This window comes from Sinohyriopsis cumingii, chromosome 12 (genome assembly GCF_028554795.1).
Source record: "Sinohyriopsis cumingii isolate HCF-2022 chromosome 12, ASM2855479v2, whole genome shotgun sequence".
NCBI lineage: Eukaryota > Metazoa > Mollusca > Bivalvia > Unionida > Unionidae > Sinohyriopsis > Sinohyriopsis cumingii.
The window spans coordinates 104,685,314-104,711,864 of NC_142972.1; the positions used below are offsets into that span (position 1 = coordinate 104,685,314).

At 36.6% G+C, this 26,551-nt stretch overlaps 1 protein-coding gene across 3 annotated transcripts in view; it reads right to left on the reverse strand.

Moving 5' to 3' along the window:
• Nucleotides 1-26,551, reverse strand: part of LOC149787172 (schlafen-like protein 1) — a 59,595-nt gene that overhangs the window by 15,773 nt on the left and 17,271 nt on the right. The window contains exons 2-5 of one of the 3 annotated variants that reach the window (XM_089977670.1): nucleotides 11,965-12,135; nucleotides 9,373-9,975; nucleotides 3,721-3,873; nucleotides 3,467-3,565 (exon numbers count right to left, since the gene is read on the reverse strand). In XM_089977670.1, the coding sequence (XP_089833796.1) occupies nucleotides 3,467-3,565; nucleotides 3,721-3,873; nucleotides 9,373-9,928 (808 nt within the window). In that variant the 5' untranslated portion in view covers nucleotides 9,929-9,975; nucleotides 11,965-12,135. The remainder of the gene's footprint in view (nucleotides 1-3,466; nucleotides 3,566-3,720; nucleotides 3,874-9,372; nucleotides 9,976-11,964; nucleotides 12,136-26,551) is intronic. The other 2 variants (XM_089977669.1, XM_089977671.1) reach the window with 2 other exon arrangements.

Consider the following 26,551-nt stretch of genomic DNA (forward strand, 5'->3'; position numbering starts at 1 on the left):
ATTCATGCATCAAAACTTCTAGGAGATGTTCGATCAAAGGAGAGGGTACAAATGGGATGGAAGGAGAGAGGCCAGTGAAGAGATCACAAAATATTTATGTCACCATCTCATAATATCTGTAATGTTTCGTTCAGAACCAGTGGTATAATTATATTATGAAACATTGTGATACTGCATGATGATGCAGGACAAGTCATGATGGTCGGGCATAGTGGAGAAACTGAGGACATATGGTTGCAGGTACAAAGATTTTCAAAGCACCTTGAAATATCGTCATGAAATAATCAATGACCTGATAAACCCGTTAATTATATTTTACTTTGCGAAAATAATTCCTTTGAAAGAAAATTGTGTATGATCTCAAATCTTTATCCTGATTTTAAGGCAACGCAGAAAGCGAGTTTTCTTGTCTGTATTACATGTGCATGTGCATGGACAGTAATATATGAATGCTAATGGATGCAGTATATGTTGTTACGTGTGTATATATATATATATATATATATATATATATATATATATATATATATATATATGTTGTGTAACTCCTGGTACTTGATTTTGTCTAATTTTGTCATTTTTTATGGCTGTAAATTGTAGTGAAGATCTTTAGCTGGATTTTGCATGTTCATAAGGTTCTATTTTAAGATATTATATAACTGAAAATTGCATAAGGTCTATAGATAGAACTTAAATATGTGTTGGCAGTTACTAGGAATATAAGTATCAGTAAAATGTTTACAAGAGTCGGTCTTTTTTTGGAATCTTAGAACAAATAAGTTAATTTGATTGGATGCATTAGGTCACATGAATAGGTATTTTTAAATATCAGATTGAGTTAGAAGATGTATCATGTAGGTTATATTGTGACATATTGGCATAATATACACTTTGAACGTATATAAGGAGAGAAATGAGCAATCAGATTTTCATTCCTATTTTTGAGTTATTCTTATTTCTTGTGCTTGTGTTGCAAAATCAAGTCTGCAAGCGTAATATATGTTGTACTTAGAATTATTTGAGAGTAAAAATATTTGTTTGGATTGTTCAGTGGAAATAGAATGTGCTCATTGGACTATAATTTCATTTTTGAAATTTTACGCATTATTCAAAAGAGGTCTGGACACTACCAATTTAACTACGTCTCGATTCCTGGCAAACCGGTCTATTTCCAGTTCTTAAAATGATACAGAATTTTTCATTCTTTTGGACTTTATACTCTAATACTTAATACTCTAAGTTTCTATAACATTTTCATTTATAACTTTGACAATTAAATTATTTGTTAACTTTTACAGCTCTTGTTGGTTTTACTTCTTTCTGTTGTTTTGTTTATGACCACAGAATCGTAAAAGAAACTGGCTCGTCCTGGATACGAATTTCAGAAATAGTTCAGAGAAATTAATACTGTTCTGAAACTTAATCTTCAATTATTTCTGGCATTTCTTCATCCACAGTCTTTAGATTTCACATAGTGAAACCAACAGGATTTCACAGTGTCATCTAGGGTGGAGAGTTTTGTTCCAATACGACCCAGGAAGTGTTTGAGTGTTTAAGAAAATATGAGTTGCTGGAGCTTGCCGACTGCTATTCTCTTTCTGACATGAAATCGTCTTGTTCAAACAGCGATTAAAACTATTTTCAAGTATTTTTGTGGAAAAGGACATTTTTATGCACATGCTTTAAGAATAATTAGTAAGTCTCCCTCTAGCTCTGAAATGACATTTTTTTTAAAAAAATGGAAGCACCAGACGAAAATAGAGCTAAGAAAACTTGAGCTTCAAAAGAAAAGCCTGAAAGAGAGATACAAATAAAAAAAATGAGAGTGGCAAATCCAAAAAGAAAATGAAATGGAGATGAAAATGCAAATTCAGAAAGAAGAGAGATTCACTTGAAATTGCAAATGCAAAAGGAAGAGAGAAAAATGAAAATGCTAATGAAAGTTCAGCTTTTTTGGCATTACAAAAATTATTACATTAGTAACCCTTTTTAAAGGAAAAGATTAATGATATGTTTCATAATCTGAAGAAAAAAAATTTAATGGCCAAGAGAGCACTGGACAATGGGAGTACAGAGTGTATTTAACGACAAAGCTTGTGAAGTTATACCTTACTGTCATTAGAAGCAAATGCTGATTATTGGTCAAGGAATGTATCTTGAAAGGTTATGAGTTGGTACCGGAGGCATATCTACATAAGTTTAGGAATTGTAAAACAGAAAGTAGCTAAACCCATGTCGAGGTTGTTCGGGAAAAAGAAAATCTATTTGACAGGTGGTGTACATATAAAAAGATTGATAAAGAGTATGAAACACGCAGACAACTCATATTAATTAAGAAGTTCAAAAACTGTGCCCAACGTTACGTCAAGATTTCCCTTGATGAACAATAGGTAGATTGATTGGAAAACGCTGCTTGTATAGATGATGATTATTCCTTAACACACAATATTTCATTCGTCAATAAGTTTTCCTCTCAGCAGACGCTTAGTAAGAAATAACTCAGGTCTCAAGCGAGTATTTACAAATTTAAATCAGGCACGACTTATAAGAATCAAATATCTGATAAGACTGATCAGAAATCCTTACCTCTTCCTAGAATCACTTAATGCAATAAAATAGGCACTTTATTTCTAATTGCTTAAAGCTAAGAAAGCAAGCGAATTATGGCAGAGCTGTTCCAAACACTCATGTTTCTAAGATGTCAATGTAATAAGCATGTATTGGAAACTACACACTTGTTAGATCATACAAACCCCAGTATGATTATATTATGGAGCATTATGAGCCGTTTATTTCGAAAGGTTCTGAATCACTTACTGGTGATTCTACCAATCCTATTTTTATTTAAATATGAAGGGACACAGGAGCTTCTCAGAGTCCTTTATTGTCAGGTTCTTTTCCTTTGTCTAAGAAGTCTTCTAATTCGGAAACTGTTCTTATTCAAGGAGTAGAGTGCAGTTTTACTCAAATTCCATTCCATAATGTCAATTTAACATCAGACTTAGTTTCAGGGCCAGTGAATATCTTTGCCCATTGCGGATATTCATTTATTGCTAGGCAATGACTTAGCTGGAGATAAGGTATGTGTTGCGTACATCTGAGACGTCATTATGTACGGCAATTCCTATGAAGATCACCTGGAAACTATTCAGAAATTCTTTGTTCGATTGTGTGAGTGAAAATTGACAATTAATCTAAGTACAAGTGAGTTCTGCCAGCTTGTATCACATTTTAGGACATATCGTGGGACATGGCAAGTTAAGTTATAAAACCAAAGGTTGAATCTATCTCTGAATTCCCTGCGCCTATCAGTAAAGACACAATTGATGCAAAATTTGGACATGGTTGGAAATTATCAGATATTTTGCTCAAATGTTTCCGCCCCTGCCCAATTTATTGAGTATGAAGACTGGGTTTTATTGATCTGTCAAATGTCAGAAAACGTTCGATAAATTAAAGGTCATACGTTTAGGTGCACCAGTTCTTTCCGCTTCAGATTTCAACCAATCGTTTAAGATGTCCGTTGATGCAAGTGATGTACGGGTTGGTAAAATTAGTCTGGATTCTGACGTGAATGAAAAGTGAACACCAATTAAAGACCAGTTTCCTTGCTAACTGTTTGAGGCTAGTTACAAATACTTAGAATTAATTAAATAAACATTTCAATTTAACGACAAAACTTAATTTAAATATTATCTAAATTATCGAATCTAACATTACCTTTAGGTGTCAGAGTCTTTTCCACAACCTGTACAAATTCCACCTTGTAATGCTGGGGAAAGAGTTTTGGCTCAATTTCCTTTATGGCACAGTCTATATCAAGGCGGTATCTGTCTTCTTGATTTTGGCTACAGTCGACACCCACCACAGTCCCTGAACAACAGTTATGAAGCATATATATATATATATATATATATATATATATATATATATATATATATATATATATATATATATATATATATTTATATATATATATATATATATACACATCAAGTGACATATCTCCTCTGCTATAAATAGTTTATTATCAAACATTGCGTGCGGTACGTCATACTTGATACCTTCAGTTTTAATGTTTCTTATGACTAAATACATTACATGTGATATGTCACAAATGACAACACCAGTATTAACGTGTCCTACTTCACAACTGACAGCCTCAGTCTTGACGTGCCCAGTGACTAGATACATTATATGTGATAAGTTACAAATGGCAGCTTTAGTCTTAATGTGTCCAAGATACATTATATATGGTACATTACAAATGCCAGCGTTTGTCTTAACATGTCCAATGACTATATACATTATACGTGGTACATTACAAATGTCAGCATTAGTTTTAACGTGACCAGTGACTATATACATTAAATGTGGTACATTCCAAATGCCAATATTAGTCTTAACATGTCTAATGATTATATACATTATTATTGGTACATTACAAATGCCAACATTAGTCTAAACGTATCCAATCCCGTAAGAATTGTCCACATGGATTGGATATGGAATCCATACGTACTTTTATAGAAATATCCATATGGACATCTTTATTATTTTAGCTGAAGCACTCTTATGGATTTCGGTCTATCCATATGGAAATGTTATGGATTCCTTACGTACTCCGTATGGAAAATCTCATGTATAAGCAATAAGTCCATGAGATCTGTAGGTTGTCCATATGGAATATAATTAAAATTACACATGGAATTGGCAATAATCCATATGGAATTTGTGAATAATCCATACGGAATTTGTGAATAATCCATATTTAATTAGTGAATAATCCATACGGAATTTGTGAATAATCCATATGGAATTTGGCAATAGTACATATGGAATTTGTGAATAATCCATTTGGAATTTGGCAATAGTCCATATGGACTTTGGTAATAGTCCATCCCGTATGACATTTTCCAGGCTTACTTAAAGCGGATTTCAGATGGATTTTTTAAGCGCTGTCTGCCTAAACCATAAAAAATCTGCTTCAGATTTCTATTAAACTGACTAATTATTTTTATACATTATTGGGAATCAGTGAAAAATATTCACAATAATTTTTTAATGGATTATTTTGACAGACATTATCAAATAAGATTTAGGTTTTTCTTGTCCTCATTTTCTTTCTTGCATACAAAATCTAATCCATGATGGCATCACTTAAGTCTTTTTCATTTCACTGAAACGTTTGGTGAGATTTCAAAAATATTTCGACCAAAACTTTCATTGAAAAAGTGGTAAGATCTCACTAAAATTTCACTGAAATATTTGTTAGGGTTCACAAAAAATTTGACCTAAATTTATTTATAATTATTTAGTATTTTACTGACGTTTCAGTAGTTTTTCAGACATTTCAGAAGGTTTCAAATTAATAATGGATATGAATTAAACATAACTTTATTAACCAATGTGATATTAAGTGTGCATGAAAAATATATACAGATGTTGTAATTACATGACATACAAGGCAAGAGATATGGGAGTTAATAATGATAATAATAATAATAATAATAATAATAATAATGACTTTATTTAGAGAAGGTAGCTTAATTAGTTACAGAATTAATCTACCCTGTGGCCTTCTATCTGTCATTTACAATATATACATTATATACAATATGATGTGAAGAATCTGGCTTGACGCTAAATAATTAAGTGATTTTAAAAAACAAAGTAATAAGCCTGGAATATATGTATAGGCATCTGTGAACCCATAAACATATACAAAATATAAAACATTATTCTGCATTTAAAAATTCAACTGAAAATAATGCAAAATAGAGAAAAGCATCCATTTGAGACATGAAAAGACGAAATGTTAGGAGCCTGCCATATGTCACCTGTACTGCAGACTTGATTTTGATTAATGTACAAACTATGATGCTGTTGTGGTCTCTTGAATTAGTCCTTGTTCGATAAGCAGCCGTGACAAAAGTGTATCATGATATAATTACTCTTATTTTACATTGAATTTCAACACACCTGGAATATTTTGATAATATACACAATGATGTATGTCTCACGCTATTGAAAGATGATTCTACGTGTGGACCAAGAAAATTCCGCAAAGATATGACGATCTTTGATAGACATTGGGTATTTGGCAACAATTCCCACCAGTGATCTATATGTTGTCCTCCTTAAATTCATTCTCAAAGTTAATCAGTTTTGAGTTATATAACTTCGAAATCATCCTGGTTCAATTCCATGTTATATTTAGCACGTTAGCCGCTAGTGTGAAGCTCTTTATGGCACAAAAACCAAAATGCTAGTTCTGGCGTTCAGTTTTAATACAGACTGACCAATTACGTTCCCATCGACTTGCCTTCCAGCTATTCTCATTGCTGCACATTTTTCAAATGGTTATTCAATCTCGTATCCCGCTCAAAAATTCGAATCGCCATGTTTAGCATTCCCATCAGTTTCCGTTAGGCAATGATTCCTTGGGCAAGTACAAATTTTTGACCAAGCAAAAAGCTCTTTACAGCGATCATCCTTTAAATAATAAACGGAGCAAATACTTATTAGAAAGCTCGTTGCGGAATGGGACTGGCTATGGCATTATTTTTTTTAAAATAGGTTCGGAGACAATATTAAAAAAAGGTCCGTATCAAGAAAAATCAGATTCAGGTAAGGAGAAAAGCGAAATTCTGCTTTAAAGCAGAAAACAAGAAAACTTGTTTAAGGGCAATTAAATCCAGTTTAAAGTTAAACAAAAATAAAATAACAAAATTTGATAAAGAAATATGACAAGGAAAGATGTGGAAAGAAGTTATTGTGCCCAAAATAAACAATACAATTACAGCTTTCAGAAACAGGAAATATAGATGCTGCTGAAAATCATTCAAACTATACAAGAAACAAAAAATAAATTTTATTATCTTATTGATATTTTTTTACTGAAATGTCAGTGTTGTTACAATCACAAAATATAACTATATTTTCAGAATGTTTGACAGACTCTCAGTGAAATTTTAATCACATATTCCCACTAATATTTTCAGAAATGTTGGCAGAGTCAGTGAAATTTCAATGACAAAAGTTCACAGATATTGTCAGAAATTTTTGTAAAATCTCCTAAAATAACATAATTTAGTGAAAAAGGACATTTGAATGAATGTTAAAAAATGTTCACTGTGATTTCGCCGAAATGTCAGTCACATTTTCACTAGGGTATGATTATTTTAGAGCATATTTTAATAGTAAGCCAAAACATTACTTTTCAGAGTCAACATCAGATCAAGCCCAACAGACACTTTGTACAAAGTCCAAAGATTCGTCTATGCTTGTACTACCATATATTAATTTTCTGAGCATGTTTACATTTTCTCTACTTTTTTGATCATGTCTTTGTCTTTTTTTAAACATCTGTGTAAATAAATTAAAGAAAACTGACATACATGTGTTTCTTGAAATTTATATGAGTATATATTCATCCTTCCACATCAGCTACACTGACATATGCATGTACTCACATCAATATTTTTATGTGAATCAGATACTTTAGGTTCATATTTCTTCAGAGAGTAGTTGCAACTTTATTCCATATGGCATTTTCACTTGCTGTGAAATACTTATGGAACTGATATGGAATAAATTGTCTGATTCCATAAGTTTTTCAGTCCATATCTCCTCCATACGGATTCCTTAAGTATTCCATACGGAATCTATGAACAATGTCTGTACGGGATGACTAGACACATTATCTGTGGTACCTTACAAATGCCAACATTTTTCTTAACGTGCCATATGACTAGATATATTACATTAATAAATTATGAAGCTAGCATAAATCATGATAGTTAAGTATCAATAAATTCCCGTGAAACAGTACTTACAGCATACCTGATATGTAAAATATTCGTGGTAATATACATAAAGGTATTATTTTCCTATCTTCCTACATACAATGTCCGCCAACTCACTTTTCATGCTTAATTCCAAATAAGTTGATGATCTGAAAATGCTTGAGGTAAACAGTACCAAACACCGCTTTGGATCTTAAACGACGTCTATATGTTTGTATATCACGTATTTCATTAATATAATAAAGGTTACTGAAAACCATTCGTACTGATCAAAACTCTGATGCTGTATTACCTTACTCGGAATTCAGACTGTTGTAATATCTACGGGTTGGATAATAGTTTATAAGCTAATTCTCGTCTATAATGTTTTTAATTTTAATGTTTGTGTTTTATAGGATTTGAATTGAACACCTGCCAACATCTTTCTATTTCTGTTGAATCATGTATTTTAGCTGCTCACTGCATAGACATGGGTGTTGTAATGACTGTGTACAATAACGCTCACTCTGCATTTGTATGGGAAAATATAAATGAGTTTTGGGATGGAATACTGCACGACCTTGTGAGTGCATTATATCCTTCCGACAAAACGAGTTCATATTTTCCCATACAAAGGCAGTAACCATTTTATTATATGCTCATTTTTTTATTCTACATAAGGTTTAATTATATAAACAAAATACACTACAAGAAACAACGTAAATGAATGTATGCCGCATTCCAAACTAAATACATAAGCGCATATTCATCATTACACAAATCAACATTATTACTGCGCACATAACTCCGCCCAGATAAATTTGAACTTAGTCGCGCGCTCGACTTAACTTTCGAAAGAAAGTGGCGCGTCTAATTAAAATTGAAATTTGGAGCCATATTGTGAATGAATGTGCATTGCAACAAGTTTGGTATTTTTCTCGATTCTAGGAAATTTCGTGATTATTGACTGGATTTGTATGTGGCGATTCCACATGAAATACATGAGATTTAATAAGCTAGGGAGAAGCGTGTTGACATCTACAAATGTGTTTCTGTTTCTGTCATTGAATGTTTGAAATCATAATGTGGGGAAAAATATGAATTTTTTCAATTGCAATTATATTTAAAAAAAAACGCTATGGAATTTAATGCTTCCTTCATTTTGAGTGTAGTAAGGAGGATGCAGATGAACTTATCATCGAAATTACAGCACAATTTCGCAATGTGTAAACCAGATTGATTCTGATAGTGCCCTGACTGTGCACTAATACTCGTTCTGATTGCGCATTAAATGTGTACAATAATACCCAGTCAGATAGTGTCATGACTGCGTACTCCAATGTTCGTACTAATATTGCTGAATGCACATTATAATATTAAATCTGAGAATGCACTTAGTGTTGAATTTGTACAAATACTAATTCTACCGTCGCTGAATATGTACTATGCTAGTAATTCTGATAATTTATTACATGTTAAATATTCATTTTGATAATTATGAACATATTCTATAATACCAGTTCTAATAATTTACAGCATCTGTGTTATAAAACTGTGTTATAAAACTCGTTCTGTTATTACATACCATCGTCCAGAACCCCAAACATTAAGGTTCCTCTTACTTCGCTATTCAAAAAGCCACATAAGTAATTTGGAACATCTTTCCGCATCTCTGTATCCATGTATCTCCCACCTGCCTTTTTAAACTCTGTATTTCTTGTCTCATTTCCCAACTTCTCTCCAATTAGATAGAACTTAGACATATTACTCCCATAATCTGCGATTCGTCTTTCATAGATATCTGGAAGCCTTTCATTGGCCTGCTCTTCATCAGCAAGTTTGAATCGTTTGACATCAAGCATCTGACCCGGAGGAACAATATTCATAAAATTGAACGCTAATTTTCTCCGACTTTCAAAAGTTGAAAGATGCTGTAAAATATGTTCTATGTCGTTTTCATTACGGACATCAATAATAGCAGAATAGTTGCCTGTTGAAGTGATTACATTGATGCTGCTTTTGTTAATCTTCACAGAAAGAGTGTTACTGAAGAGATACAAAATGAAATTTTTCAAGTCTCCAATGCGTATGTCCGATCGAAGGTTGCTCATGTACACTGCTGCATGCCCATTATGTGCCATGTTGTCAATTCTTTGAAGTCTTCGTATGAGCCGAGCACCCAACAAGGCTAATAATATTCAGTGAAAGAAAGAACAACGTATACAATTAAAGAATAGTTGGTCCTCATGAAGAAACTGGCCGTAACAGACTCTTTCATATAAAAGATATACGATCATGGATATCATATGAAATACGATACAACAAAATCTTTTAAACAGACACTTTACCTTTTGTCCTAAAGATATTTTTCAATTTAGTGTTGATGAAAATTTCTTGTATCCCAAAACATTATTAGAGTGTGCTTCCCTGAGGAAACGTTTCATCCAGAAACTTAATTTCCTTTCAATAACGAGTGTTCTTCGGAGATGGGAAAGCTTTGTTGGAATGAACGCATGAACTGCATCTAAATACTAGATCTGAACTTAACGTGTTGTAAGAATAAATAAATGCTGGTAGCATCAAGAAACAAAAACAATTACAAACCTTTCTAAACACCCAGCCCTATGAAAATCATAGATAAGTACATTATGCTGTCCCAAGACTTCATGTATGCATGGATAACAGTGCCCCAGGACTTCATATATACGTGCATTATACTGTCCCAAGACTTCATATATACATGCAATGATGATGTCCCATGACTTTATATATACATGCATAATGATGTATCATGGCTTCATATATACATGCATGACGATGTCCCAAGGCTTCATATACACATACATAACGATGTACTACAACTTCATATATACATCCATGATGTCCCATGACTTCATCTTTACATGCATGATTATGTCCCATGACTTCATATATGCATGCATAATGATGTACCATGACATCATATAAACATGCATAACGATGTCCCATGACATCATCCAATGACTTCATAATACATGCATAATGATGTCCCACGACGTAATACATATATGCACAATGATGTCATGACTTCATATATACGTGCATGATGATGTCCCGTGACTTCAAATATACATACATAACGATGTCCCATAATTTCATATATACATGCATAACTATGTCTCATGACTTCACATATACATACATAATGGTGTTCTATGACTTCATATATTCATACATAATAATATCACATTACTTCATTTACACATGCATAATGATGTCCCCTTACTTGATATTTGCATGCATAACGATGTCCCAGGACTTCATATATACATGTATAACGATGTCTCAGGATTTCATATATGCATGTATGATTATGTCCCATGTCTTCACATATACATGCATGATTATGTCCCACGACGTCATATATACATGGATAACGATGTCCTAGGACTTCATATATACATGCATAACGATGTCCCACGATATCATATATATATATATATATATATATATATATATATATATATATATATGCATAACGATGTCCCATGTCTTCACATATACATGCATGATGATGTCCCACAACTTCATATAGACATGAATAACGATGTCCCATGACTCCATATATACATACATACATGACGATGCCCCCATGGTTTCATATATACATGTATAACGATGTCAAATGATTTCATACATAGATGCATAAATCTGTCCCAAGACTTCATATATACATGCATAAAGCTGTCCCATGACTTCATATATACATCCATGATACTCTCCTATCACTCTCGCTTGAAGGCTGATTTCACTTACCTGATAATCCATCCCTTGATACTTCTCTGACAGTCTTATACTTATGAATCTCATGATTAAAAAGACCCTTATAATTCCTATGACCCTTAAAATTCAAAGTATTGCCTATATATTTTTTATTATCCCGTACATCATCAATAATTAAAATTATTCATGATGTAAATGTACCAGATGGTGGATACCCTAGTGTCCTACAGAATCTTTCAGAATCTAGAACCATTACGCACAAGATAAATCGGCGTATGATAACACAAACTGTAGAAATATTAATCGGATACAATAATTAACTGCTGTTGTTATATGACATTACTGTTCTTAATAGTCTGCGATATAACTAATACAGAACATGTATATAAGTGTTATAACAAAATCAGTATCGTACCTATATGTAACGAGAATGTAATTTACCACACTGTCAGTTCTCGAATGGCTTTTGTGACTGTGAAATTTCTTGCAGCCAGTGCAGATGGGCACTAGTCCTAAACATCTTTAGAGAAGCAGACTATGGTAGCCATGCCTATCATGAACAAGCCTGTGGTATTCGCTGTGCTATCTAATGAAAAAGTGAAACACTGTTCATTACTTTAGTTGACTTTATCTATCTATCTATCTATCTATCTAGCTATCTATCTATCTATCTATCTATCTATCTATCTATCTATCTATCTATCTATCTGTCTGTCTATCTATCTATCTATCTATCTATCTGTCTATCTCTCTATATCTATCTATCTATCTTTTTTATGTCATTTATTCATTCATTTATTTACTTTTTTTGAGTGAGCATTAGCATAAAAAACTTTTTTAGTCAATGACCCATTTCTGCTTAGGATCGACAATTCTGAAAAACAGGTATATATATATATAAACAACATCAGAACATAGAATGTGTGACCGGTTTCGCTTTGATGTTTCATCAGACTGAATTCAATATCATTGCTTACGTCATTAATTTATTGTGATGTAAATATGACGTGTGTGTGTGTGTGTGTGTGTGTGTGTGATGTGATGTGATTTTGATTTTTAACGTAGCTTTAACAATTTTTCAGTCATACTGCTACGATGTCTGCAATGTGGCAGTTTATAGTGATGTCTAGCACTGGGGCATCATGGCGCAGACATGTAGCATGATGTCCCACCCAGTCACATTATCCTGACACCAGGAAAACCAGTCCTAACACTAACCTCTTAATGCTGAACGCCAAGCGAGGCAGCTGTTAGTACCATTTTTAAAGTCTCTGGTATGACTCGGCCGGGGATCGAACCCACCACCTCCCGCATCCGAGGCGGACGCTCTAACCACTAGGCCACCGGAGCGGTGGGTGTGTGTGTGTGTGTGTGTGTGTGTGTGTGTGTATCCGTGTGTGTGTGTGTGTGTGTGTGTGTGTGTGTCTGTGTGTGTGTGTGAGCTTAATTGTCCGTACTATGACGCCAGTGATGAAAGAAAGTTTCAAGATAATAAGAAAGTAAAACCAAATCGGGAAGCACGCGTTTAAAAAACTAAAAATACAAAATTTAAAACTGGGATGCAGTGGCTCTCCTAGGACGGGAATGTGTTTTTTTTTTCAAAACAAACTGGAGATGCGCATGTTGAAAAGAACGTTTCAACATAAAAATAAAAGTTTTAAGAAATTGGGATACTTACGAATTCATATTTGGCAGTGTAGAGTTATGAAAAAATGTTTTGACATAAAAAAAAGATAAAAAGGTTTTAAAAGATATCTATATAATTGGTGTGCGCGGGTTTGAAAGAAAGTTTTAGCACAAAAATAAAAAGAAAAAAAAACATGTGATGCTGCGAGTTTCGAATTCGCAAACTCTTGATTGGGAAGCGGGATACACACACCTACTTAATATCTCGGGTACCGGAACGCTTACGGGTGGCTCACTAGCATTCCACAATTTTGCGGGGCGGAAAACCCACTTTAGAATCATAAAATGTTCAGTGACACGAACAAAGTCAGTCACATGTGTTTTGTTTTTTAACTCTGACTCAAGAGGAATAATACAATTCGCACTGAATGATAATGCGTAAAAACGTACTGACAGTTCGACTGTGTGGATCGATTCAAACGTCTCTGATCACACTTTTCACAATAGGCGAAAAGCTGTTTGGAGATTTCAACCCAAGCTGGTATCTGATCAGCCGTCAACAAGTGTTGGATCCATCCTGCACGAACCAAACTGACTTCAAATGAATTTTTCAACATATTAAAACAGGAAAATGAATGCATGTAACATGTATCTGGCAATCTTCATCAATTACCCCTTTTCACGATAGCCACTTCCCTCTCACCTGTCGCAGACAACGGTCTTTCAAAACGTGTGTATTGCATGGATTCGTAACCATCTTTAAAATGAAGAAATCGCCTCAAAATTGCAGGATATGACATAGACTTGCCTCCGCAAATTGTATTCAAGTCGGTCTTGATATAAATCAGAGAGCAGCCTAAGAGAGCTCATAATTTACAGTATAGTCTTTTGCACGGTAACACATTTATTCTACTTCTCCAACATTTCACGACACTGTCAGTTACCTACATAATGTCACACTCATTTATCTCTAGGTGACTGCCGTGCTGCGCGTGCAAACTGTAGATCATTCTATTAAACGCTATTTTGTCTACTGATCGACATTAAATTTATTTAGAGGGTCACAGAAACAAACGAGTTACAACAAATTATTCAGAACGTTTCCATTATTTCTCGTATATGATATTTGGGCGAGGATCTAAATAGTTTCCAAAGGATACCCCAGGTTAAAGACGAATATTCGTTATGTCCAGCTTGTTACGAGCTGTATCGCACGAAACAATTCCATCAACGGAAGGTACTGACAGTGTGTCCACCCGTGAACCGTGTGCTTGTGCCAACAAAAAGTCACAAATTTGTTCAGGAAAATACGATGCCGTATTTATTGCCAAGTCGTCGAGTTTAATCACCAATGCCATACTCAGACATTTGACAATAAACCCGAAGATCAATGAATATCCAAAGAAGAAACAGAAACGGGACCTTCATTTAGAACTTGTCATCTTTGCCTTAAACGTTCTCTCAAAACAATAGAATTTACATTTCTAATGTGTGTGTGGTTCACTGCGCTTGCCTCTACTGTATTCGGAAACCTATATTTCATCAATATCCAAACTGTAACTTGACTCTCAGAGGACATGAACAGACATGTCACTGCTGTCGTGCACCGTGTGATTTTGCTAAGTGGGGTTTGGACCCAACTGATGACACCTGATGCAAAAAGATCTCGAAATGCGTCGGACAAAATATATTGAATATTTGTTTTAAAAACATGGAAACACGTGACCATAAATGCAGCCAAACTAATTTGCATGAAGTCGTAAATGTACATTGCATAGATTCCATGAAACAAATTAAACCGTAGTGCCCTCTTCCTCAACATTTCCTCTGAAACCTATTACTACTACCACGATGGTATGCACACTGAACAAAGGGAAGCGTTTTATGCATGGTACCATACCCAATTTTCTATTGAGCATGAAGACGATATGCTGAAATATGATCGATCCAATGTGGCCATACGTATACATTGTTGTGGAAACGTTTATCAGTTATATCTGAGGCAGGGAGGTTGTGGTTCATTGAAGGAATTCCTAAATCGTGGATGAATTGAATCTAGAAACTGACAGGTCGTGTACAAATTTAAGAGCCCCCATGTGATCTTCACCGAGAAGTGAAAACCCCTGCTACAGGGTTGGTCATGCAACAGTTTTTCGACGACACTTACAACAAAGATTATCCACACATCGTCAAAGTTTTAAATCCACGCGACAGTTGTGTGGAGGACGAACCAATGCTATACGATTGTTGTACGAAGTAGACGAATTTCGGACATAATAAATCAAATATACCAGTGTGTGCTTCGTTGATGCTCTATTTGATTAGTGAATCTGATCTTGGTGAATCACGAAGTGTTCTTTGGGTTTGGCAATATCTTGAGTAAAAGTCAGTTTAAGACTGTGCAAGGTGTTGGAAACTTAAGAAGATCATGTCATTTACTTTGAAGCCGTCAGTTGCGTCTAAATTGACCTTCCTGATGTTATCACTCACACGACAAAGACAAAATCTTTAAGAGCGTGGACTAACAAACATGTGTAGGAGACTCTTCTACGTTTGCCACTGGTGGACCTAAAAGTTTCAGCTACCAGCGCTGAGATTATACAAAAATAAAAACTTCATTAAAAATGTAAAGTGAAAGGACTGAAACACAACTATCGGAAGAGTCTTGGGGTAAACTTTGCTGTATTAAAAGACACCTTAATGTCCGATAAAGATCGCGAAGTTAAATTAGTACCTCATCCCAGTCGACGCACACGTTGCAATAACCAATTCGACGAAACCTTCGAAGACGTCAGTCTAAAGTAACGAATCGATCATCAATGACAAGCCGATTTAGTAAATGGCTCTCAATGAGCTTCGTGCTATAGAGGTTACAAATATTTGTTGTGTGTTGCTTACTTTTTTTCTTTTTTCTTTTTTTGAAAACCAGTTTTATTCGTTCCTTTGACATTTAAATTAAGTTTATAATCTGCGCGAGTTTTAACAATCATAATGATAAAACGTGGCCGAGAGCTTCTAAGAAACAAAATAGACAAAGGCATTTAAATTCGTAACCAAATTTCTCAAAAGAAATTGAACAAAATGACACATTACTGAAAATCCTGACAAGAAAGTTAGTGTCGTGGAACGGTTTCAACGAACCTTGAAATAATATATACGGAAATATATTAAACAGCAACATATTTCTAAATACTCTGACGTGCTACTCGTCTCGTCAAAGCTTATATGCAGTCGTACCATTGTAGAACTGGATGCACTCCACAAGAAATGAAGCCTCAAAGCGAAGTGACTGGAAATCCAAGACCAAAAGGAAGAAAAGGTAAACACCGTACATAGGGCATGCATTGGAAGAACTAACTTCGCCTGTCTTTATAATGGAAGATGTAAATGGAAAAGTATTAAAAGATGAATTTTTCAATTGCCAGAGTTACAAAGAGGCGACGATATTAAAAGTACACGCAAGTCAAATTTCCGTGGAAATAAAATCGCCCTCCCCACCCCCCAGCCCCGTTTTGATTCATGGGTTGCATTGTGACACGTCAACGACCATACAAGGACGTAGATTTCTCACCCATGCAACAGAGAAATCTAGCTGTTTTGCTAACCTTACTTTTCTTGTCTAGTCATCTCAGACCTGTCGTCTCAGTCAAGGTGTCCACGCGCTCAGAACTACTTTAAAAAAAAGAAACCCTTGTTGTCTTCTGCTGTGCCTGACGTAGCTGTATTAAAATCAAACAACAACAACTACAAATATATAACAAAAACATAGTTACTTAAGGCAAATACATCTTTGAGAACACACCATAAAAATAATTAAAAAAACATTTCGAGAGAGACAAAGACACGAACGCATACGATATCGAGCTTCTTTGGTATTATGCTAGTTCGTTCCACACATCATAGTCAATTTTATCCTATATGCAGGCCTAGCTCAGTACATTTTCAGGTCAGCGTCATTAAATGTAGCTAAAGCTAACTAACTAGTTTTAAATACTTTGTATGAAACAAATTATATATTGTTTGCTACGTTTAATGATGCTGACCTGAAAAAGAATGTGCTACAGACAGGATAAAATTCTCAATGCTGTGTGAAATGAATTATAACAGAAAACACTGATCCGTGCACATAGAATATAAACCTATACACTTCATAGCCTCCCAACTCTCTTAACTACGGAAAACTTAGTAACAGCCAGAAAAGTGTTACATAAAACATGCTTTATTCTAATTTTGTTACGCATCTCCAGTGTGCCCCCAGTGAATCAAAAATATACCTACAATATTTAATGACATATAATGCACTTACTAGCCAGAAGGAATCAGTTATCCGTCAACACATTAATCTATAAGAAAAATTCACTGTAGCACTTGCCATATTTCCAGGACAGAAAAATAAATGTTCAAAGAATCCGTGAACTTGAAGTTTAGCAAATGGTTATCAGCTAGAGTCCGTTTTTAGAGGATCTATTATACACGTGGGTAATTTTACAATCAATATTAAGGACAACACAAGTATGTCACAAACAGTATCACCTCCTCCAAGGAAAAGAATAGTTATATACGATAGTGACAATATCTCTAATTACCCATGAAAAATCAAAAGCAAGATATTACTCTTCGTTACAGCCTGTACTAAGTATATCTACAGTAGAGCTGCCAATATCGTTTTATTATTTACATAATAACTTTTCAACATTGGGACTGCTGAAAATAAAAGTTTCTTGTAATAAATATTAATTATTTACTGTCAATTTCATATAACATCCATATATTAAATGTGATAATACCTCATTATGTGACGTTTTATGTTGTTATTTTTCTTTGCCCACGCGTATAAACTGTGTACTTCGGACGCAACAGTCACACCACAGCCCTCATTAACATATTTATATTCATGCGCCGCATGTAAACATTGGACGTGAACACTAAGGAATAATTCTTTTTACTTAAAAGGAAAATATCGGGTGAGAAAAATAATCTACGTTGGGGTTTTGACCGAGACAAGGAAATCCCAGTCGCGGGGTTACATTATATGTCTCCCCACTCGGGCAAGCCTGGTGGGGAGACATATAATATAACCCCCTGACTGGGATTTCCTTGTCTCGGTCAAAACCCCAATATAGATTCTATATCTCACATGCATGTCGTTAAACACTGCAACCCCATTTCAAGTTTATACATCCATGAAGGTTTAAAGCAAACCCCGCAATGGGTATGGACAAAAAGAAACATGGCCCATTGACGTCATCCACATGCAACCAAACATGAGGTGTTCCTAAGCCCTGAACGTCAGACCCTACTCCACAATGCATTATCTTATTAGTCAAGACCCCTCATTAGTGAAATATATATATATATATATATATATATATATATATGTGTGTGTGTGTGTGTGTGTGTGTGTGCATAAAACAATAAGATAAAGTAACAAAGCCATATTTAAGAAATACGTCGTCGACTCCTTGCAAACTGCAATTACCACCTTTTTCTATAAACCTTCTAACAACCATTCTGTAACTAACCATTTTCACATTAGCAAAAGGCCCTCAGTTGTTCCAAAGTCTTCAAATGGCTTCAAACAGGAGTGCAAGACGATACAAAATTCACATTTGGCAAAACTAGAATCCAAGTTCACCCCTAAACCAAAGGGATGCAACCGTCTGACCATCCCTTCCTATGACAAGTTTTCATCATTTCCAGGGCTCCAGACATTTTTAGCCAAACATATAATTAAATACTGCGATAGTGCGCACACTTGCTGACCAGTTGTACATGGCTCAATGTCTGCACAAGTCTCAAATCCAAAATCAGATAGCAGTTTTGCTGTCACCTGAGAAACAGAAAAGGGGCTCATCGTATAAATTCTAAACCAGGAGGTAGGGCCATGGACATAGCTAAAAAACTAATAGAGGAGGATGAGAAAATGTCTGCGCCGCAACGAAGGTTGAATGAGGGGTCATCATAAACTGAAGTAATAAGATCAAGAAGCAAGAACGAACAGTGGCCGCAGAAGCCACAACCTCCCTAGCGGGTCGTGAAATGGGAGTTGAAGGCAGATGAATCTAATCATATGCTTTCTTTCTCTCTCGGCAGATCGACAAACTTTGACTCGTGCAACCAATCCCGGCCAGGGAGATGCAGTTTTTCTGTATATCGTTAAAATCAACGATTCAGATCACCCCTCCACAGTGACCACTTTCATTGCCGATATTTTTCTTTTTTTTTTTTTTCGTTTCGTATGTCTTTTACAGCTAAAACTGAAAACCCGCATTAATTCTTTTGTGCACGTACACACTCCTAATATGTGTGTGATCGTAAATAATCTGTGTGCATATTATGCAAATATTCTTACTTTTATTTTCCTAGTAGGCATCGGTGCTGGTCAGTCAAACCGCAAGCTGGTTTGTAAATTTGAAGGATGCTAAATATATGAGTGTGAGCAAGTCTGTCAAAACGGCGTATCTGATAGTAAGTGTACGTTTTAGACAGTCATTGTGAGTAATATGTGTGCTGATTGTTTTCAGTATGAATGAGTGTAAATGACAGACTTATTTAACTAGTCCGAGTTTCCTCTGACCCTTGCCACCCAATTTTTTATATTTGGACGTTTATGTTGGGGTGTAGGGTCAGAGTCACTTCCCTATCGAAAAGTTGGAATTCGCCGACACAATTTGGTGTCAGCATGGGGTAGCCGCTTACTAGCCGGCCCAGCAAACTTGAACGACCTTCCATCGAGATATACCTGCATGAAATCGATAGGAATATTATTTATTTTCTCAGATATTGCGAGTAGAGCATTTGTTATGTATTTAATCCGCTGACAGACTAGCCTTAACAACAGCGTTGATGAAATTTGACCTGGAAATCACCATTTGCATTTCGAATCACATGACTACACAAATCTCGCGACTTACTTGTCAGTGACATCAGAGTTCAAATAGTCATGTGACATAAACAATAAATCATATTAATGTTGCTGCAGGAAGAAAAAAATCGAACATATAAATCCAAGTCAAGTACTGTTTACAGAAAAATGAAAGAACATAAGTAGTGAAAGGGGTCACCCTAGCGACAATGGGAATTAGCATTACAGAGACCCCTGGGTCACTCTAGCGACAATGGAAATTTAACATGGAGAAAAATCGTGGGTCACTCTAGCGACAAGGGGAATTAACATGGGAAAAAACCCTGGGTCACTCTAGCGACAAGGGGAATTAACATGGGAAAAAACCCTGGGTCACTCTAGCGACAAGGGAAATTGAACATGGGATTTTTTTTTTAAATTTTTTTAAAAAAAATTTTTTTTAGAAAAGGGGTAGGCAATTCAAAGACTATCTCTTTTCGAGAAATATGGGGGCCCTGAAAAGGGCCTTTGGGTTTTTTCTTCTTCTTTTAACTTCTTAACTTCTTCCACCATCCTCTTATTTTGTCCATCATTCCTTTCTTCTTTTTCTTTTCTGTTTCCGGCAACCAGTCCGGGTGGCCCATGGCCCGGAACTTCTCTTGGATTTTCATCCAGTTTGTGTTCAGTTTTTCGAATTCATCCCTTTTTTTTCTATTTTCTTCTTCTTTTCTTTCCTTTAACCACTTTTCTTTGATCTTCTTGACCTCTTCGGTCAGCACATTCCTCATTAGTTCTTCAGCTTTCTTAAGTTTTTCTAACCCCCACTTCGCGAAACACCAATCTGTCCATTCTACAATGTCTTCTAGAAAGCACCTTGCACTCGTCACATGATCTATCGCTTCTTTTAACTTACCCACTTTGACATACGGTGGGTTAATTAAACCTCTGATTCTCTTCTCCTCATCCTCTATCATTTCTTTTACAATATTTACGGATAAGTGGAGGCTGGTTACTTGTCTTGAGACGAAGTCTTTTGTCACTGCATACCTCCATTCCTGTTCAACCCTTTCTACTACACTCAATCCATCTACCATCCAATACCAACTTCCCATAAGATCGTTGTATAAAGCTGAAGCTGCTGGCATCTTCTTGTTTGCTTATTCCGTAGAATGGGTTCCAATGGCCAACACTGTTAGTTTTATACTCAAAGCGCGAACGTGAAGGAAAACATCCCCTAAAAACATAAAATAGATCTTACCTAGATCATGACCCAACAACGCGCGGACGTGAAGGAAAACATCCCCCTACTTTCTCATTTCATATAATCAAACCCTAACTTTACTCTTCACATACGCTAAGAAACCCATAATCTACTATTCACACAAACATACCTTAGCTCTTACAAACACAAACACACCAACACACAAACTCATACCCTCACACTATCTTAAAAAAGAGTTAGTGTTTATATACACACTACTCTACCTACACACATTGGCAAATCTATCGTTATTTCTTTTCTAGAGTATTGGGTAGCCCTGAAAAGGGCTGTTTTTTTAAAACTCCAGATGCACCTATCTAATGGTTGCACCTTCCTGGCCTGGCGCCGCACACGCATCTTCTTCCCCAGTCTTCTTTCACCTTTCTTCTGGGGAGCGCAGAGGGAGGATGATTCGCTTCAGCACCCCAATCCTCTGTTTCAGGAATATTAAACGACATCATCTCTTCTCTTTTCTTTTCCTCCTCTTCCCTCTGTCTTCTCTCCTCTTCTTCCTTCTTTATTCTTGCTTCTTCTACGATAGCCTCCGCTGATAGTTCGTTTACTATCCGCCTGGCATATTCCAGGTGCATCTGGAGTTCTAACAGTTTCACTATTCTGCTAGTCATTCTTCTGGCTGTGTTGATCAATCAACAAGGGTAGCTGGACTGCCGAACGAGTTTCAATTTATACTGAAAGCGCGGACGTGAAGGAAAACATCCCCTAAAAACATAAAATTCATCTTACCTAGATCATGACCAAAAAAACAACAACAACGCGCGGACCTAAAAGAAACACTCGCTCACTTTTTTATGCTACCCATCACTTCAATAGACTATCCACATACGCAAAGCAATCCAATCTAACCCCAAATATACACCTCAAGCAGCCCAAGAAACAAACATCATTTTAATCTACTATCCACACCAACCTACTTTATCACTTACAAACACAATCACACAAACACATACCCTCACATTTTTTAAGAAAGAGTTAGTGTTTATTTTCACACTACTCTACCTACACACATTGGCAAATTAATAGTTATTTCTTTTCTAGAGTATTGGGTAGCCCTGAAAAGGGCTGTTTTTTGTTTGTTATGGCATTCTTTTTAGTTTCTAAGAATGCGATGTCCTCTGAGGATAGACTTTCTGGCGATAGGTCTGCTTCTTCGGAAAGAGAAGAAGAATTCTTTGGTGTCGATACGACAATCGACAAAGCCTCTGTCAGCTTCAGGTTGCTGCTGCTGTTGCTGTTGTTGCTGCTGCTGTTGCTGCTGTTGCTGCTGTCTCTGAAGTCTGTACTTCTCTGTCCATTCTTCTTTCTCCTTGTTCATTTCTTCTCTGAAGAGCTCTTCTATCAGGTCTTCAGTGATTTTTAACATTCTCACATTCTCTATTTCTTCTGGCTTCGGTATCAGACTGTGTCTGACCCTATGCAGATTCACGTAGGCTTCGTTGAGCTTAGCTAGTTTGGAGCACATCTTCTTAGGAGGATGAGTCGACAATGGATGGCTAGACTGGGAACAACCCGGTTCTTAAAGTTAAAGCGCGGACGTGAAGGAAAACATCCCCCACACGGTTTTCAAGCCGCAACGTTCATGAGAGGGATAGTAAGAAATGAAAGAGCATCAATCCAACATTCTTATAGCTAAACAAAAGACAAAGGCATTTTTTTCTAAACACAACATTTTTATTCAAAAATCACTTAACACTTAACAACAACATTTTTATCAATAATCCAACACTATAACATCAAACAATTTTTTTCTTCAAATACAATCTACTTTAAACAAGGCTGACAACGTTGTGAATGAAATTGTGATTTCCACTGTTGGAAATCATTAGGCCATTGATGGACACTACGTTTCCTAGCTTGAGACAAAAGATAAGCATAATGGTCACAAAACCATCGATCTACTTTCACATCGTTTCTAGCAGAAGAACGAGGATCGAAATGAGTCACTAAATGTTCTAAGGAATAGCCCAGGCTGCGATGATGCAGAAAATACACACAATATTGTCCACACACCAAGGAATCTGTGCCTTGTAATTTCACGTTATTGAATCGGGTGGTTTGAGCATTTCTTCTCATAAAGTCGATGATATCGTCTTCCAAAGGGGGCAATCCGTACGAATCGAAATATTCCACACAGCCTTCTTGAGGAAAGTAGACGGCTACCCAGTGGGTTCCTGGGAGATGACTGTCGTCCGTGTTGATCACGTAAGCTTGATGGTCTTTAGGTTTGCGATGAGGGAGTTCATCTTTAGCACAGACGACGGGATTCCAAGAAGACGTATACGAACTGTGGTTCAAAAGGTAATAAAGTTCCCAGGTATCCATTGTTTTGTGTTTGTTTTCTTCTTCACAGGTAATAATACGTCGTCAATTCGATCCTGACTTTTTGCTTGAAAATGTCTGACGAATAAACGGTTATTCGTTCTGTTTCCTCACTCTGATTCAGGAGAGCTTCGATACGATGGATCTCTTGAGTGGTTAATGTTGGACAAGAATGTTCACGCAAGTCTTTATACCACTGGTGCAACACGTCTTTGTTCGAGATGAGACTCCAAGCTTCGTCCAGATACTCGTCCAATTTTTCTTCTTGACTTAACATCAGGCATTTATCGTGTTGAATTTGACTGGGATGATCGTTTTGACATCCATAGCAATTTTTCTTGATCAATTCCGTTATCTTGTCGACCAAGTGTTTGGCAAAACAGGAGACTAAATGGGCTTCTTGTTCTGGCCATCTCGACTTCATCATGATATCTTCTTCGTCTTTGTCTTGAGATTCTTCTCCTTCCACGGTCTCCTTACATTCCATCTCCAAAGTTTCTCCACTAGGTAAAGAGGGATAACAGTCTTCCATGGCTTTCTAATAATCTAGAATGACTTCTCTCAAACTGTTGATTTCTATGGTATTATCGAATTCTGCATACAGGATGACGTTCACTGTCGCTGGTAGTTTATCTGCAAACTGAAGTTCCACACGAATCTGGCCAGATTTTATAGGGTGGAAATGTCCCTCGTCGCTGCCTTGGTCTGGAGTGAAATCGAAAGCCCACAAAGCGTAGCCTCCGTCATAATCGTCGTACGTAATGCCGTGACTGGTGTTGGTTCCTAACTGTCCCGTGGCTTCGTACAGGGACAAGTACGACCTCAAGTAATTCTTCTTCTCAAAGTTAGGTTCGAAAGGTCGGGTACACAAGGTCTTGCCATCGCGACTGACTTCGATCTTGGACACTTTGAAGTGATGAAAGTTGAAAGGATTTTGATCGAAGGCTCCGTTGAAGGCTGAATTCGAGACCATACCAAGGATTAAACGCTTGGGTAACTGTCCTTGGAACAGATGATCTTCGGTTATGGATTGAAGGTTAGCGGGAATGGTGAACGTTTTCACTTCCACGCGTCGGATGGGATACTTGGCGGTCGTTCTGCTCAACGTTTGACTGATGTCGTTACCTACTTTAGGTAACACTTCCACGCGTCGTACGTAGAGTCTGGCCTCCTCGATTTTGCTTTTAGGATTGCCACCAGTAGTAGCATCACCATCAGCCAACAAATGGAAAGCAGCACTGCTACGATTCAGTCTCAGGCGAATATTTACTCCGTTTAGCAAATATTTCTCTTGCAACCACATGTCCAAATGCAAACGATCCATCAGTTCTAAACTCTCTCCATCTAATATTTTCTTTCTTCGTTCTACAAATCCCTCATTGGTGGTTGTTTTTAATTTGGGGTCAGCTTCAAGACCTGTTTTATCAAATTCGCCCGCTTCGTCAGGTTGCCACACCACACAGGCATCGAGATGAGTATCCTTGGCATCTATTCCGTACGTCAAGAGATTTTCCAGGTAGGCACGGTAAGGGTAAGTATCCATGCTGCTGCTAACCAGTTTGTTGTTCAAGTACAAGTCCACTGAGCTGAACAAGGAATGCATGAAATTGTTGATCGGAGCTACTTTCTCTTCGCCGCTTATAATATCTCCTCCCTTATCTAGAACTTTGACTTTCAAGTACAAGTAACTGCTATTCAAATCGATGTAATCTTCGGGCTGTCCTTTGATGTCAAACTCGATGGGAGCGGAATCGATCAGTGAGGAGACGGGGTAAAATTCCACCCACTGGGATTCTTGCATGGTCATCATGGTGGGGGGCATGGCAAACAGATCCAGTTCCGTCTTGGAACAAGCGCAAGACTCTCGGTGCATCATTTTTTGTTGTTGCTGTGTCTCAATAATCGAAAACGTCTAAGTCTCGAACGGTTCTTCTTTTCTTGGCCTTTCTCGCTTGAAGTCTGGTGAAAGGGTGTTTTCTTCTTCGTCGTCTCTTTCTGCCTTGTCCTTGCTGAATGCCTGACTCGGTAGCGTGCAGGGCATTTATAGGTGTGTCTCGTCGGCCCAAAATGTCTTTGCCCGTTTGCAGCAAGACATTTTTGCCTGCCCTCATGAAGGCTTCTTTAGGGTTTTGTTTGTCGATGATGACATTTTGGAGAAATTCTTTGCCTTGTGTCAGTGCCGCATCTTTCAAGGCGTGCAATCCTCGTGTCACCATCGGTTTCAACACCGGGGCTACCGAACGAAAGGCCGATTTTAACATGTCTCCTAAACCGTGTCCTCGCTGTCGAGCCACCCCTTGGTACACTGGATACATGACTTACTTACGAATCGTGAGAGAACCGTTTTCGAAAATGGAGTTTCACCGTGACTTTTCCTTTGGTGAATGGAATATTTTGTCCCAAATCTCCTTTTATAGTAATGTTGACCGTGTCCAAATACGACTTGCTGACCGGTAAATAGTGAGGATGGACAAATTCGCGGTGGACGTGATAAGTGTTTCCACCTTCCTCGTCAGCGTTCGTGGCAGAATCCACTTTGAAAGGAATGACACGCAGTAACGGCACGGAGGTGTGTCCCACCACGTTGTATTCCACCACATCGGAATACACAAAGATCAAATTCAGTCCTTGGTTCAGTTCTACCGGGGTACGAAAATACTGGCCAAAAGTCTCGTTGTCGTAAATGACTGGTAATTCACTTTTTTCTTTTTCTACTTTCTTCCTCAGCTCCATGTCACCGCCCAACATGTCAAACAATTCAGGACAAAATTTAATGGACACGATTTTAGACCGTTCAAATTTCATCAAGAAGCGACGAGCTACTTTGTGGTACTCCATGGTGACACTTTTGTTCTTGACAATCTTAAAAGCTTCCCCAAACACGCCATTAAACTTGGAGGCTATGGCGCTGACCAAATGATGACCACTGAAATA